The 14,313-nt window shown below is 50.5% G+C and overlaps 1 protein-coding gene across 1 annotated transcript in view; it reads right to left on the bottom strand.

The window, feature by feature from the left end:
* Nucleotides 1-1,752: 1,752 nt before the first annotated feature.
* The window catches only part of KCNQ4 (potassium voltage-gated channel subfamily Q member 4), a 71,391-nt gene continuing 58,830 nt past the window's right edge, over nucleotides 1,753-14,313 (bottom strand). Inside the window, exons 11-15 of the mRNA XM_007952709.2 lie at nucleotides 9,793-10,013; nucleotides 7,868-7,967; nucleotides 4,820-4,951; nucleotides 2,736-2,865; nucleotides 1,753-1,965 (exon numbers count right to left, since the gene is read on the bottom strand). Of these exons, the coding sequence (XP_007950900.2) occupies nucleotides 1,753-1,965; nucleotides 2,736-2,865; nucleotides 4,820-4,951; nucleotides 7,868-7,967; nucleotides 9,793-10,013 (796 nt within the window). The remainder of the gene's footprint in view (nucleotides 1,966-2,735; nucleotides 2,866-4,819; nucleotides 4,952-7,867; nucleotides 7,968-9,792; nucleotides 10,014-14,313) is intronic.

Raw genomic sequence — 14,313 nt, 5'->3', positions numbered from 1 at the left:
CTCCCCAACTCTGTTTCTGAGGGAGTAGAAGGGTGGCTCTCTGGGGACAGTGCAGTGCAGGTGAGGTGAGCCAGGACAGGCTCCATCCAGGGTATGATGGTCACATGCAGAGGGCATGTTGGGGCAGAGGCTGGGCACCATGAGGCTGAGCAAGATCCAACCCCAGCCCTGGCGCTGGTGCATGCAGGTCCCCCAGACATGAGATGCAGGCAGCTTGGCCTGAGCCCCTTGTTCCCTGGCACCCCAAAGAGGGTTACCATCAGTCTACTACCCATCGCCCTCCTCCATCTGCATTGGCTTTGCAGAAGAGGGATACTAGATAGATGCTAGGGACCTGGAGTGGACAAGGGCTTATGCCAATATGGGGGGGGGGTGCCAACTGAAGACATGGGTTATGGAAGGTGGGGAGACAGTGCATGTGAGTGTCAAGTGCACAGGTGGTGCCTGACAAATAGTAGCTGCTATTTGCATTATTATTCTCTCTGGGAGTAGAGTGATTAGGAAGGGGTGGAGCCTGGATCCAAGTAGGCCTGGGGAAAGGGCTGGGGTCTCTCCAGTGGATGTCTAGGTCTAAGTTGTGCTATGAGAACACCAAGGAGGACCCTTGGGGTCAGGTAGAGCAGCAGGAGCCCTAACTGGACTCCTGGCCCTTTAAGGGGTAGATCTTCTTGGGCAAAAGGAGCTGGTAACACTGTGGTGAGAACTGCAGAGACCTGGGGTCCCTTCAGCACTCCTGTCCTACCTGTACATCCACTGGCACCATCGGCAGAGGGCCAGGAAAGGCTGTGTGGCTCTGTGCTCATGTCTCCCAATGAATGTGACTATGTGTGTCACTCTGAATGTGAGAAACTTACTCTGTGTTCGGGAAGACTAATAGGACATGTATGTGTAACAGTGGGAGCGTTGTCTGTAAGAAGTCTGGGGAGAATACAGAACCTTGTGCTGATTGTCAAAAATGTCTGGAGGTCCAAAGGGGACTGGACATTCAGCAGGAAGAGGGAGCCCTTGGGAGGTGACACCTGCAAATGGGAAGAGAGACCCAGGCACTGTCGTTGGGGGAGGGCAGAGGAGAAACAGGCCCCATGCTGGATAGGGATCAGTGATAAGCCAAAGAACAGGGATAAGGGTCATGGCCAAGCAGCCTGAGACCAGCTACTGCTGGGAGCCCATCTCCCAATGGGAGAGGGGCAGAGGGACCCCATGGGGGTCCCTAAAGTTGCATATTTAACACAGTTTGCATATATGGTGCCCACCTGTCATGTGACAGGGTCCTGTTTTTTGTGAGTACCTATGAGGGCACATTGGGCCCAGCCCCAAGTGGGGTGGGGCCTTGGCGGAGGGCTTCCCTGCTCTGCACAAAGGGCTGGCTAGAGACCTCACCTTGCATAGTTGGAAGCTGAGTCTGGGCCCAGGGCCCCAGGGCCCCACTCCCACTCCCTGGGGCAGAGTCCCTGCCAGGCTGGCCAGATCACGCCTTGATGGAGCACGCAGGGCACTGGGAACCCCAGAGGCCACGTGGCAGCCGCTGCTGTTGCCCTCCATGCGGCCTGGCATCTCGTGATCCTAGGTAGGGCCGTATCAGTGCCATCCACTGCGGGTATCTCGCCCACCCAGGCAGCTCAATGCTGCGTGTGGCCTCTCGCCCCGCGAGGGATGCGAGTTCAAGTAAGAGGAGTCCCGAGGCCTCAGAGAGCAGGTCCGAGCGCGAGGCCGAGGGGCTGGCGGTGTACTGTCCTGCCCCTGAGAAGCCCCTCAGTCCATGTTGGTGCTGACTGAGCGGGAGATGCTGAGCGTCTGTGCAGAAACGGAGATGTCCTCGTGGTCCACAGGGCTGTGGTAATCCGAGGTGATGTCGGGGTCGAAAAGCGGCACTTGCACGGTGCCCAGGCTGGCGGAGGTGCCAGAGCGCAGGCAGCGCGAATAGAAGCCCAACAGCAGGTCAAGCTTGTGCTCGATGGACTGCACCTGAGGGCGAGGCGGGGCCAGGAGTCCGAATTGGGTGGGGTCTAACCGGGGTGGGGCTTGGGCGGGGCGCAACCGGAAGACTCGGCTGGACCGGGAGCAGGGGCGTGAAAGGAAAGCGGAACTGGGCCAGAAGGCCAGAAGCAGCTGGGAAACCAAAACCCAAAACCACTGCCATCAAGTCCATTCCGAATCATAAAGGCTCCCACTGGGCTTCCAAGGTTGTCAATCTTTATGGAAGTAGATTGCCTCATCTTTCCCCCCTGGAACAGCTGGTGGGCTTGAACCGCTGACCCTCTGATTAGCAGCCACATGCTTTACCTACTACACCACCAGAGCTCCTTGGAAGAAGATAATAAGTAGGGGCTTATTCCAGGGTGGAAACTTAGTTGTGGTAAATAGGAATAGTCCGGAATAGGCCACTAAGAAGCGGAGTTAAATGGAGTGGGCGGGACTAGCTGGTCCAAGACTCCTTTGACAGGAGTTTACCAGAGAACATGGAGCAACCTAGGGGCGGGCCTTAGCAGGAGCCGGCGATCTAATCAGGATCGTTTAGCGGGAGTGGGTGGGCTTTCCGGGAGGCGGGACTCATCTGTGAGCGGGTTGGCCAGGGCCCGGGAAGGTGGGCCCTGTTGGGGCCTCACCTGCTGGTGATCTAGGCTGTGGCTCTGATTAGTGCGTTCCCACCCTTCTTCTTGTCCCGTGGCTTTACATCGCATCTCTCGGCGGACGACCAGCTCTGCCACACCCGCGAAACTCCATTCCACACTCACCTGCTTCTCCACCTTGACCACGCGTCCCATCAAGCTGATTTCGTCCACCGTTTCTGTGTCAGGAGGCCCCTTGTCGCCCTTCTCCCGGGCCTTCCTATCCCCGGGCCCTCGACCCACAATCTGGTCCACCCTGCCGGGAAAGGGAGCTGTGAGAGGAAAGAGTCCAGACACACGGCACCCCGCCCCTTCCAGAAGAGCCCTAGGTTGCCTGCTGAAGGGAGGTCGGAAGGGGGCAGTCTGAAGCAGGGAACCGACACCACGCCCTCTAGAGGCCGAGTTGGGGGGAGGGGCGGTGACTCGGACCCTACTTAGGGAGTTCTAGCAACTAGCCAAAGGCACAACACACAAGCATGACAAGTAAAACAATTGCAGGCATCTAGCCTGATGGGAGTTCTGGTAGCATAGTGGCTAAGGCACTTGACTGCTAACCAGAAGGCTAGCGGTTCAAACCCACCAGCCACTCCTCGGAAGGAAGATGGGGCAATCTACTTCCGTAGTGATACTGCCTCGGAAACCCAAGGAGGGGTCGCTATGAGTCAGGTCTGACTCGACGGCATGTAACAACAACAGCCTGATGGGAGGAGAGGCAGAAAAGGGAGCCCTGGTGGTGAAGTGCCCAAGGCATTTGACTCCTAACCAGAAAGCTGCTGGTTCAAACCCATGATCCACTCCTTGGGAGACTGAGCAATCTACTTCCGACTTGGCAGCAGTGAGTTTGGGTTTTATTAATTTCTTTTTTTGGAGAAGAGAGAGAAAGAAGTGGAAATGTGAGTTATAAGTGAAGAAGACCAAAGCTGGTCCCACCTTACTTTTTTGCTCCCCTTTACAGCAAAACTCTGGAATGAGTTCCCTCTCCTCTGTCACCAATTCCTCTCCTCCATTTCTCTATTAAATCTACTCCAATCAGGCTTTGGCCCCCTTTTCACTAAAACTACTGTTGTTAAGGTCCCAAATGACCTCCATGTTGCTAAATTCAATGATCAAATCTCAGTCCTCATTTTATTTGACCTATTAGCAGTGCTTGGCTAACCCTTCCCTCCTGCAAACACTTTCTTCATTTGGATTCCAAAGAAGCACCCTCTCCTAGTTCTCCTCCTACTTCACATCTCTTTCTCAGGCTCCCTTGCTAGTTCCTCCCTTATCTCCACAACCTCTAAGCACTGCAAGACCCAAAGCTCACTCCTAGGACTTCTTTTCTCTATTTACTCTCACTCAATAGATGATGTCTTCTGTTTCAGCTCTGGTCACATAGTGCCTAAGGCATTTGACTGCTAACCAGAAGGCTGGAGGTTCAAACCCACCAGCCAGTCCTTGGAAGGAAGGTTGGGCAATCTACTTCTGTAGTGATACTGCCTCGGAAACCCAAGGAGGGGGTTGCTATAAGTCAGGTCCGACTCCGTGGCACATAACAACAACAACAACATGGTAGGACCAAAAGGTGGTGGAGTGGTTAAGCACTCAGCTGCTGCCATGTGGGAGGTTGGAACCCAGAGAGAAAGATGTGGCAGACTGCCTCCATAAAAATTACAGCCTTGGAAACCCTATTGGACAGTTCTACTCTGTGGAGCTCTGGTGGTGTAGAGGGTAAGTCGTTTGACTGCTAACCAGAATGTCAGTGGTTCAAACCTGCCAGCTGCCCTGTGGAAGGAAGATGGGGCAATCTACTTCTGTAAAGATTTACAATCTCAGGAAACCCAATGGGGGTTGCTATGAGTAGGAAATGACTTGATGGCAGTGAGTTTGGTTTGGACTCTGTCTTATGAGCTTGCTATGAGTAGCAATCGACAGTAGTGGGTTTGGGCTTTTCGGTTAGGACCATGAAAGTCATTCTAAAGCCCTCCTTGGAAGCATGCAGGTCATTAGGGTTCTCACAGAAGACCTGCAGCTAGGTGGGTCTTCACACTTAAGATACCTGAGGAATCTGGTAGCCTAAACCGCCCGCTGTAAACATGAGGCCCTGCCCAGGCCAGAACCTCAGCTCCTGCAGCAGCCCATAGGGGGCGCTCAGGATTCCATTCGGGTGCCAATGAGGGGACTCCCAGGGCTTCCCTACCCCTCTCTCCCGCTGGTGACGGTGCACGCACCGAGCCTGCAGGCTCTTGATCCGGCCCAGCATGTCCAGGTGCCCTGCAGAGTACTGCTCGATGACGTCCTTCACGTCGTATGGTCGCAGGGTCTCCTTGAATTTCCTTTTGGCCACCAGGAACTTCAGGATCCTGTTGGGGGAGTCCCCGTCAGAGGACGGTTCTGCCCTCTGAACTAGAGCTGGAGATTCTTTCCCAGTCTCCTCTTCCTCCCCTTGCTATACTTTTGTCCAGCACCAGGACACCTCATGCTGGGACCACCACAAACAGCCTTCTTCTGCTAGGTAGGCCAGCCTTCCTAGCGACCCAACACACCCCCTGTCCCCAGTGCCCCCACTGATATTTTTTCAATGTCTTCTTTCCCTTGTCCCATTAGCCTGGGAGGGAAGAGACTGAGTCTGGTTTCTCTGCAGGACGGTGCACAGGGCAGGCATCTGTGAACACTGACTGTGGATGGTGATTGCTTGGGGGGGGAGAAATACCTGCATTCCCTCCACAAATACCTGTTAGCAAGGTTCCCTGCTGGACCCTGGGCACCTTAGCAAAGTACGATTTAATCCTGGACCCCAGGGAGCTCCATTGTGGGTTGGGAGACAGACAGGCACATACACACAAAACCAGTTGCCCTAGAGTGGATTCAGGCTCATGAGGATTCCATGTGCGTCAGAGTAGAACTGTGCTCCACAGAGTTCTCAGTGGCTGAGTTTTTGGAAGTAGATCACCAGGCCTTTCTTCCAGTGATCCTCTGGGGAGATTCAAACCTCCAGCCTTCTGGTTAAGAGTCAAATGCGTTAACCGTTTGCACCACAAGAGACAAACAGGACACAGACAATTATGACGTGACAAGGGCCATGCCAAAGAATGGAGAAAGAAGGCTGGGGACCCAGAGGAGGGAGAGCTTTGGTCTGAAGAAGTCAGAAGACAGGCCTTAAAAGTGATAGTTTCCAGTCCCAGAGCAAGAGAAGGGAGATGAAGGGAAGCTTTCGGATACCGAGGAACCTGGATGTGGGTGAGTGAGGTTTGATTCAGAGTAGCTGAGACAGGGGCGTGATGGCAAAGGGTTAATGCACTTGGCAGTACGAGAAGAATGGGCAGGAGGTTAGCCTTGAGGAGGCTTGGGGAGTACGCTGAAGAGCCTCAGCAGAGACTGGACAGTGCCAACTGAGTTAGCAGTGGTGAGGAGGTTGAAGCTGTGCTTTAGCATGACTACTCTGCCAGCCTATGTGGAGAATGCCCTGGAGAGGCAGAGATGGGAGCAGGGAGACCAACTCCAGGGGTGAGCTGAACTGGAGAAAGGAAGTAGGGGATGGAGATACAGGACAATTCAGGAAATGAGACTGGCAGGCTTTCAAGCCCAAATGACCCCCAGTAATCTGGCTTGGGTGACTGTGTGGTAGGGCCACTGCCTGAGATGGGGACACAGGAGGACAAGGTTTGGGGCATACTGAATGTGAGGGGCTGTGAGATGGCCAAGGAGAGCTGACCTGGGCCAGATGGCAGCTCAGGCACTGTGTTCCAGATGTTGGTCACATGGCAGGGAGAGACAGTGTATATAAAAGAGGATGGGGACTGTCCTGCTAACTCTGATTTTAAAAGGAACATACAAAGAAGAAGCTTGTGGGCAGGAGACTCAGACAAGAGAGAGAGGAGGCGAGTCCAGAAGTCCTGGGCATGAAGAGGGTTTCTGGAGCTAGAGCCGAGGCTGGAGATAGGTCTCCATGCCAAGAGCTAAGGGGCTGAATCTATAGCTGGGCCATGGCTAAAGGACTCGGGAGACTCTGGTGCCCCCTCTTAATTGTCAGTATGGGAAGACAGCCAGTAGAGCAGAGGCTTTCAAACTTTTTTGTCCAAGACCCACTATAAGAAATACATTTTATATGGCAAACCAGTATACACACGCACATTGTTGCTCTTGTTATAGAGACTGTCAAGTCAATTTTCAACTCATAGTGACCTCCATGTGACAGAGTAGAATTACCCCCATAGGGTTGTAATCTTTATGGGAACAGATAGCCAGGTCTTTCTCCCACAGAGCCTCTGGGTGGTTTCAAACCACCAACCTTTCAGTTAGCAGCTGAGTACTTAACTGTTGCACCACCAAGGCTCATTCACATACACACACAAACTGAAATATAAGTTTCATAAATGTTATTTATCCTTATTAGGAGACATGCACTCTGATATTTTATTCTTATGTCTCTATTGTTTAATGCTGACCATGGCCCACTAAATTGATTTCAAACTGTTGTGACCTGTGGTTTGAAAAGCACTGCTCTAGAAGAAGTCCTGGGACAGACAGACAGTCTGAGGCTAAAACAAAAAAAGTTTGCAAAACAGGGAGAAGAGAAGGGCAGTGTTCGCACAGGGAGACAGCTTAAGGGGCAGGAGTGCATGGGAGGGAAGGACACAGGGAAGAGGTAACTACGAGGAAGTGGGAAGAGAGCTGTTACATTGTGGAGAATTGTAGTCAATGTTATGAGACAAAAAGTGTATGAACTGCTGTATGGAAAATGAACTTGCTTTGTAAACTTTCACCCAAATAGCAATAAAAATTAAAAAAAAAAAACAACTTTGTGACACAGAAACAAAGGGAGAAGGATACTGAGACACAGAGATATAGGGAAAGAGCATAATATGGAGACATGAGAGACAGGTAACTGCTGACACACAGCTAGGGATGGAGAGAAATAGAGGAAAGGCTGACAGAGACAGTGGAGGAGGAGAAAAGCAGAGAGGCAGAGAGGGCAGTGACCCAGGACGTTGTGAGTATGCGGAGAGAGACCAGTGATGGGCAGCTGTATCCACTGCCCAACCATGCCTGCCACCTCTAGACACCATGAGTAGGAGCATGGGAGCCATATGCCACCTCCTCACCCCACCCACACTCCAGGGTCTCTGTCAGCCCAGCACTGCCAAAGAAGCCAGGCAGGCACCAGCTGGCATGCCTGGGAGCTAGGCCAGGCCTGGCCATGAGGGCAGGCCCCAGATGGGGAGCTGCATAGGTGGCAGACGTGTGGGGAGGGGGCTCACCTCAGGTCTCAGTCTCACCTGACGGAGCGGATGACAGTCTTCACAGCAGGCATGACGTCGTCCACTGTGAGCTCACACTGGTAGCTCTTCTCCTCTGCCACATCCTCTGAGGGGCCCTCTGGGAAGACAGAGGGGCCCAAGCAGTGGCAGCAGAAGGGGGCACTTCCAACCCACCCCCCTACACACACAACATACTAAACCTCCCTTAGAAGTACTGACAGGGAGAAAGAGGCCCAGAAAGGGCCTGGGACCTTCTTGGGATCATACAACAAGGCAGACCCAGGCTTCCACTTCCCCAGCTGTTCCTCACTCCCCCACCCAGGGCTGACAACCCCGGTGTACTGCATGCCCATCTGCCCCTGTGGCCAGTCAGGGTAAATACCTGCCTGGTGACCTGTGAGAGGAAGCTAATTTATAGCAACCCTGGCCTGGGGCAAATCCACAGGCCTGAAGGAAGCTCCACAGGTCCAACCACGCAGGACAGTGAGCCCAGAGAAAAGAGGCATGAGGCCACTGCATGGAATCCTGCCCACGGTCTCATCCTGCAGCCAGTGAAACGGGGGCAGCCCCAGGGCTCCCATGCCCAGCTCTACCACTAGAGAAGCCCTTAAAGCAGATGACTCCCCTGCTCCTTCCTCTCCTCCTCCTCCCTGGAGATGCCTCTTCTCTGAGGCTGGTACCCAGCCCTACACAGAAGGGTGATGCTGTCCTCACTCCACAGGGGCAGGGGCAGGAGTGGCAGATAGCTAGCAGCTCCCTAGGCTGGATCGTGTGCAGGTGCCCATGGGTCAGTTTGAAAGGTTACTTTTTTTTTGAAAAGTTACTCTTCAGAGCTGAGTCCTCAGCCAGTGAATGGCATCTTGGGGGCTGATACAGTATAAGCAGCGGTGACATGGCAGGTCCCCTCCCTCCAAGAACAGTAGGGCTTTCTGCCTCTACCTCCATCCAGGTCTACCCCCACCTTCTCCCACTAAGTCAAGGGCACAGCTCGAACTCTGTTGTTTGCTACCATCAAGTGGATTCCGACTCATGGTGACCCACGCATGTGGAGTAGAACTGCTCCCTAAGATTTTCAAGGCTGTGACCTTTCAGAAGCAGATTGCCAGGCCTGTCTTCCAAGGCACCTCTGGGTCGGTTCAAACCGCCAAACTTTTGGCTTGCAGCCGAGCTCTTAATCATATATGCCACCCAGGAACTCCTAGCTGGCTAAAAAGCAGTCCCACCAGGTTCACAACCTTCTCTATGTAGGCTGGGCTGGTGAAGAAATAGAGTTGGGTAGGCCACAGAGCATGCCCTTTGGAGTAGAACAGGTCTGGTTGAAGATCCCAGATTGGCCAGTTACTAGCTGAGAATCTCAGCTACCACATCTGTAAAATGGGGATAAAAACAGAACCTACTTCCCAGAGTTGTTGGTAGTAGTAAATGAGATAATCCAGTATGGGGCTATACTCAATAAGCATCAGTTCTCAAGCCTTCCCAAGCATATTTTTTAACACAGCTAGTTTCTGTTGAGTACCTATCCCCAAAACTTTTCTGTCTACCTTCCATGGACTATCTCATTTAATCCTCACAACACCTATGAAGTTGATAATATTACTATTTTCATTTTATAGATGAAGAAAAGGAGGCCCAGAGAGATTAGGTTACTTAACCAAGGTAAGTGGCAGAGCCAAGATTCAAACCCAGGCAGCCTGGCTTCAAACCTGTACTCTCAGTCACTATGAAATACCACCGTCACATTCTCATTTCATTCCCCTAATAGTCTGGAGCCCCAGTGAGCAATGTTATGATGCCCATTTTACAGACCAGAAGATTGAGGCCTATAAATGGCCAATCAGTTGCAGAGCTGGTACTAGAACCAAGTCTTCCCATCCCCAACATAGATTCTGTCCTGACTCTGCTCCCCTCAGCAGGTTTTAGACCCTAGGCCTCCAGGGGCTCACCCTCAGCAGAGGCACGGGGTTTGAGTCTTAGTGAGGCCCGGAAGCGGGTGCGGTCATTGAAGCTCCAGCTCTTCTGCACCTTGGTAGGGCTGGTGGCCTCTCCCACCTGCTCGCTGCTTGGAGAGGTGGGCATTGGAGGAGGTGCCAGGTGCTGCTTGGAGGGGCCTGTCCGCCGCTGGGAGCTGCTCATGCGGATGCGGTCTTTGATGCCCATCCGGCTGCTGGCAGGGCAGGGCAGGTGGGGGAGAGAGCCAAGTTAGCTGGTGTGAGGTAGGGGGTAAGTGAGACAAAGATCTAACTTAGGGCTTGGGGTAGTTATTGGGTTCTAACTCCCTACTGTTATGGATTGAATTAGGTTCCGCAAAAATGTATGTTTAAATCCTAACCTCTATCCCTGTGCTTATAATCCCATTTGGGAATGGGTTGTCTTTATGTTAATGAGGCAAGATTAGTGTAGGATGTATCTTAAGTCAATCTCTTTTGAGATATAAAAAGAGATTAAACAAGTGAGCAGAGAGAGAGATGGAGCAAGATGGATGCCAAGACACATGGAGATCTCCAAGGAATCAGGAAGAAGCAGCTGAAGAGACAAGGACTTTCCTCCAGAAAAGACAGAGAAAGAAAGCCTTCCCCTAGAGCAAGTGTTCTGAATTTGGACTTCTAGCCTCCTAAACTGTAAGAAAATACATTTCTGTTTGCTAAAGCCACCCACTTGTGATATTTCTGTTATAGCAGAACTAGGTAACTCACGCAGAATTTGGTACCAGAAGAGTGGGATGCTGCTCTAAGACATATCTAAAATGTGGAAGCAGTTTTGGTAATGGGTAGAGGCTGGAAGAGTTTTAGTAAAAGCCAACATTGCCTTGAAGAGACTGTGGGTAGAATTCTGGACGTCAAAGGCAATTCCAGTGAGGGCTCAGAAGGATGTGAGGAGAGCTATAGAGAAAGTCTTTATTATCTCAGAGAATAGATGTGGCACCAGCAACAGAATGTTGCTAGAAATGTGGACGTTAAATGTGACATTTAAGGTCTGGTGAGACTTTAAAAGAAAATGATGAACATGCAATTGGACAATGGAGGAAGGGAAATGCTTTGTATGCAGTGGCAAAGAACTTGTCTGAATTATGTTCAAATGTTTGTTGGAAGGGAGAATTTGTAAGTGATGAACTTGGATATCTGACTGATGAGTTTTCTAAGCAAGATCTTAAAAAGGCCATGTGGTTTCTCCTCACTGCTTATAGTAAAATGTAAGAGTAAAGAGATGGACTTTAAAATGAACTGTGCAAAATAGAAAGATTTGAAAAATTCTGTAATAGAAACATCTGTCCTAGAATGTCTACCAAGGACATGGCTACACAATCTTTTGTTAAAGAGTTTAAACCTGGGACTGATAGATCTAACCAACCATGGCAGAAAACCTACCAGACTGAAAGAGCCAGAGAAAGAACCAAAGGTAAGAATACTGTCTGCCTCTTGGGATTCTACAGGCAGGAAACAAAACCAAACTCACTGCCATCGAGTTGTTTCAACTCATAGCGACCCCTTCTTGGGTTTCTGAGGTGGTATCTCCATGGAAATAGATTGTCCCATCATCCTTCCGAGGAGTGGCTGGTGGGTTTGAACTGCCAGCCTTCTGGCTAACAGTCAAATGTCTTAGGCACTACACCACCAGAGACAGCTAATGTAAATTACACTACTGGGTGTTGGATTTGCTTCTTATTGTTGTTGTTAAGTGCCGTCGAGTCGTTTCCAACTCATAGTGACCCCATGCACAGCAGAACAAAACACTGCCTGATGCCGTGCCAGCTCCATGATCCCTGCTACATTTGAGCCCATCATCGCAGCCACCGTGTCAATCCATCTCATTGAAGGCCTCCCCCTCTTTCGTCGACCCTCCACCCTACCAAGTGTGACATCCTTCTCGAGGGAATGGTCCCTTCTGACAACATGACCAAAGCAGGTAAGACGAAGTCTGGCCATTCTCGCTTCCAAGGAGCATTTCGGGTGCACTTCTTCCAGGAAAGATCTGTTAGTTCTTTTAGCAGTCCATGGTACTTTCAGCATTCTTCGCCAGCACCACAACTCAAAAGCATCAACTCTTCTTCAGTCTTCCTTATTCATTGTCCAGCTCTCACATGCATACGAGGTGATTGGAAATATCATGGCTTGTGTCAGGCGCACCTTGGTCTTCAAGGAAACATCCTTGCTCCTCAGCACTTGAAACAGTTGATCTTCCCAATGCTAAATGCCGTCTAATGTCCTGACTGCTGCTTCCATTGGCATCAATTGTAGAACCAAGCAATGTGAATTCTTTGACAATCTCAATCTTTTCTCCATTTATTGTGATGCTGCTTATTGGTCCAGTTGTGAGGATTTTTGTTTTCTTTATATTGAGATGTAATCCATACTGCAGACTGTATTCTTCAACCTTCATCAGTAAATGCCTCAAGTCATCCTCACTTTCAGCAAATTTGCTTAGTGCCTGTTATCCCTTCTTTCCCTCTAATTTCTCCCATTTGTAAAGGAAACATCTGCCTTGTTTCTGTTCCAACATTAACTTTGGAAACAGATAACTTGTAGTCTAGATTTCACAGGTTCACAAATGAAAAGGAATTTTGTCCCAGATGTAATATGCCTAAAGTCTCACCCATATTTGATTTAGATGATTCAGAAGATGAGATTTTGGAATTAGGCTTGATTTGAGACTTTTGGGATGATGTGATGGGGTGACTGTGTTTTTTGCATGTGGTCAGGACATGAAATTTGGAGGGCCAAAAGGTTGAATGTTATTGATGGAATTATGTACCAAAAAAAATATGTTGTAAATCCACCTCTATGCCTGTGGTTGCAATCCCATTTAGAAACGGGTGATCCTTATGTTATTGAGGCAAGATTAGTGGAGGGTGTATCTTAAGTCAATCTCTTTTGAGATATAAAAGGAGATTAAACAAGTGAGCAGAGAGAGAGATGGAGCAAGATGGATGCCAAGACACATGGAGATCTCCAAGGAACCAGGAAGCAGAAGCTGAGGAGACAAGGACCTTCCTCTAGAGCCAACAGAGAGAGAAAGACTTCCCCTGAGCCAGTGCTCTAAATTCAGACTTCCAGCCTCCTAAACTGTGAGAAAATAAATTTATGTTTGTTAAAGCCACCCACTTGTGGTATTTCTGTTATACTAGCACCAGATAACTAAGACACCCACCAAGTAGTAACATCCTGGGATGGGACAAGGGTGTGGTGAGGGGGCCCTGAATCCTACAAGTGACTGATTCAGAGTCAGTATGAGCAGATTCCCTCCCCCATCCCCACCTCCCAGCCTTCACCCCTCACTGCCCAGAAAGAGAAGGGGTACACAGGACAGATGTCAGAGTAGAAAGGGTGAGAGAAACCTAAGAAGGGAACCACAGAAACAGACAACAGGACAGGGGAGCTGGGTCTGGCCCAGGTGGGTGAGTGGAGGGTGGAGGTGGCAACCCTTTGGGCACAGACAGGCTGCACACTAGGACAGGGCCCCAGCCATTCACTACACAAGGAGGGGCTGTGTGGAGTTGAGGTTGTGGAGTTGAGGGTGTGTGTTTGTGTGTGCACATGTGACAGTGTGGGTGTACAAGTCCCAGTGTGTACACATATACTGGCATGTATGAATATGTGTCAATTTATATTTTCCTCCTCTCCCCACAACTGGAGCTACCTGATCCCTGACTGGTCAGATCAGGGCTTAGGACTTGGTAGAGCTGAGCAGGTTCTAGAGGTCACTACCACACAGACTTCAGTACTGTGTAATGTGATGGCCCTGTGGAGGGTCCTCAGTCCCAATGGGTCTAACTGCCCATAGGGATACCCAGGACATGCCTGGTGCTTACCCTCCCAGTAAGGCCTTCTGTTTGATAACCTGTTCCTCTGAGGTGGTCTCCCGAGCTTGAGTTCTGCCCTACTCCCAAGTCTACTCCCCTACTCTTCCTACTGAGCTCCCACTCAACAGCACCTATGCAGGGCTGTGTGCAGTCTTCCCTTCAGACTTCCTTTCCCGCATCCTAGTTCCCCAACAGATTCGCAAAACTTGGAGGAAGACAGGTGTGGGGAGGCCTCAGGTTAACCAATACCTGGTAGAGTACCTCTGTGTCCAAGATGTTCAATTATCATTGTTGGAGAAGGACTCATGCAAACACACCCCCCATCCCATGCCCTGTGGCTATACCAATGCCTCCCTTGCTGTGGGTTGCCACTGGAAGGCCCCCTTCAGGGAGAATTAAGGTCCTCCATGCCACCCCAAAAGGCTGTTATCCCTTCTTTCCCTCTAATTTCTCCCATTTGTAAAGGAAACATCTGCCTTATTTCTGTTCCAACATTAACTTTGGAAACAGATAACTTGTAGTCTAAATTTCACAGGTTCACAAATGAAAAAGAATTTTGTCCCAGGATGGAATATGCCTAAAGTCTCACCCATATTTGATTTAGATGATTCAAAAGATGAGATTTTGGAATTAGGCTTGATTTGAGATTTTTGGGAGTTTTGGGAGC

The sequence above is a fragment of the Orycteropus afer genome, unplaced genomic scaffold, assembly GCF_000298275.1.
Source record: "Orycteropus afer afer isolate SDZICR_OR568_19922 unplaced genomic scaffold, OryAfe1.0 scaffold00355, whole genome shotgun sequence".
NCBI classification, from domain to species: domain Eukaryota; kingdom Metazoa; phylum Chordata; class Mammalia; order Tubulidentata; family Orycteropodidae; genus Orycteropus; species Orycteropus afer.
The sequence above is the reverse complement of the archived record's forward strand: the minus strand, read 5'-3'. Positions and strand labels throughout refer to the sequence as shown.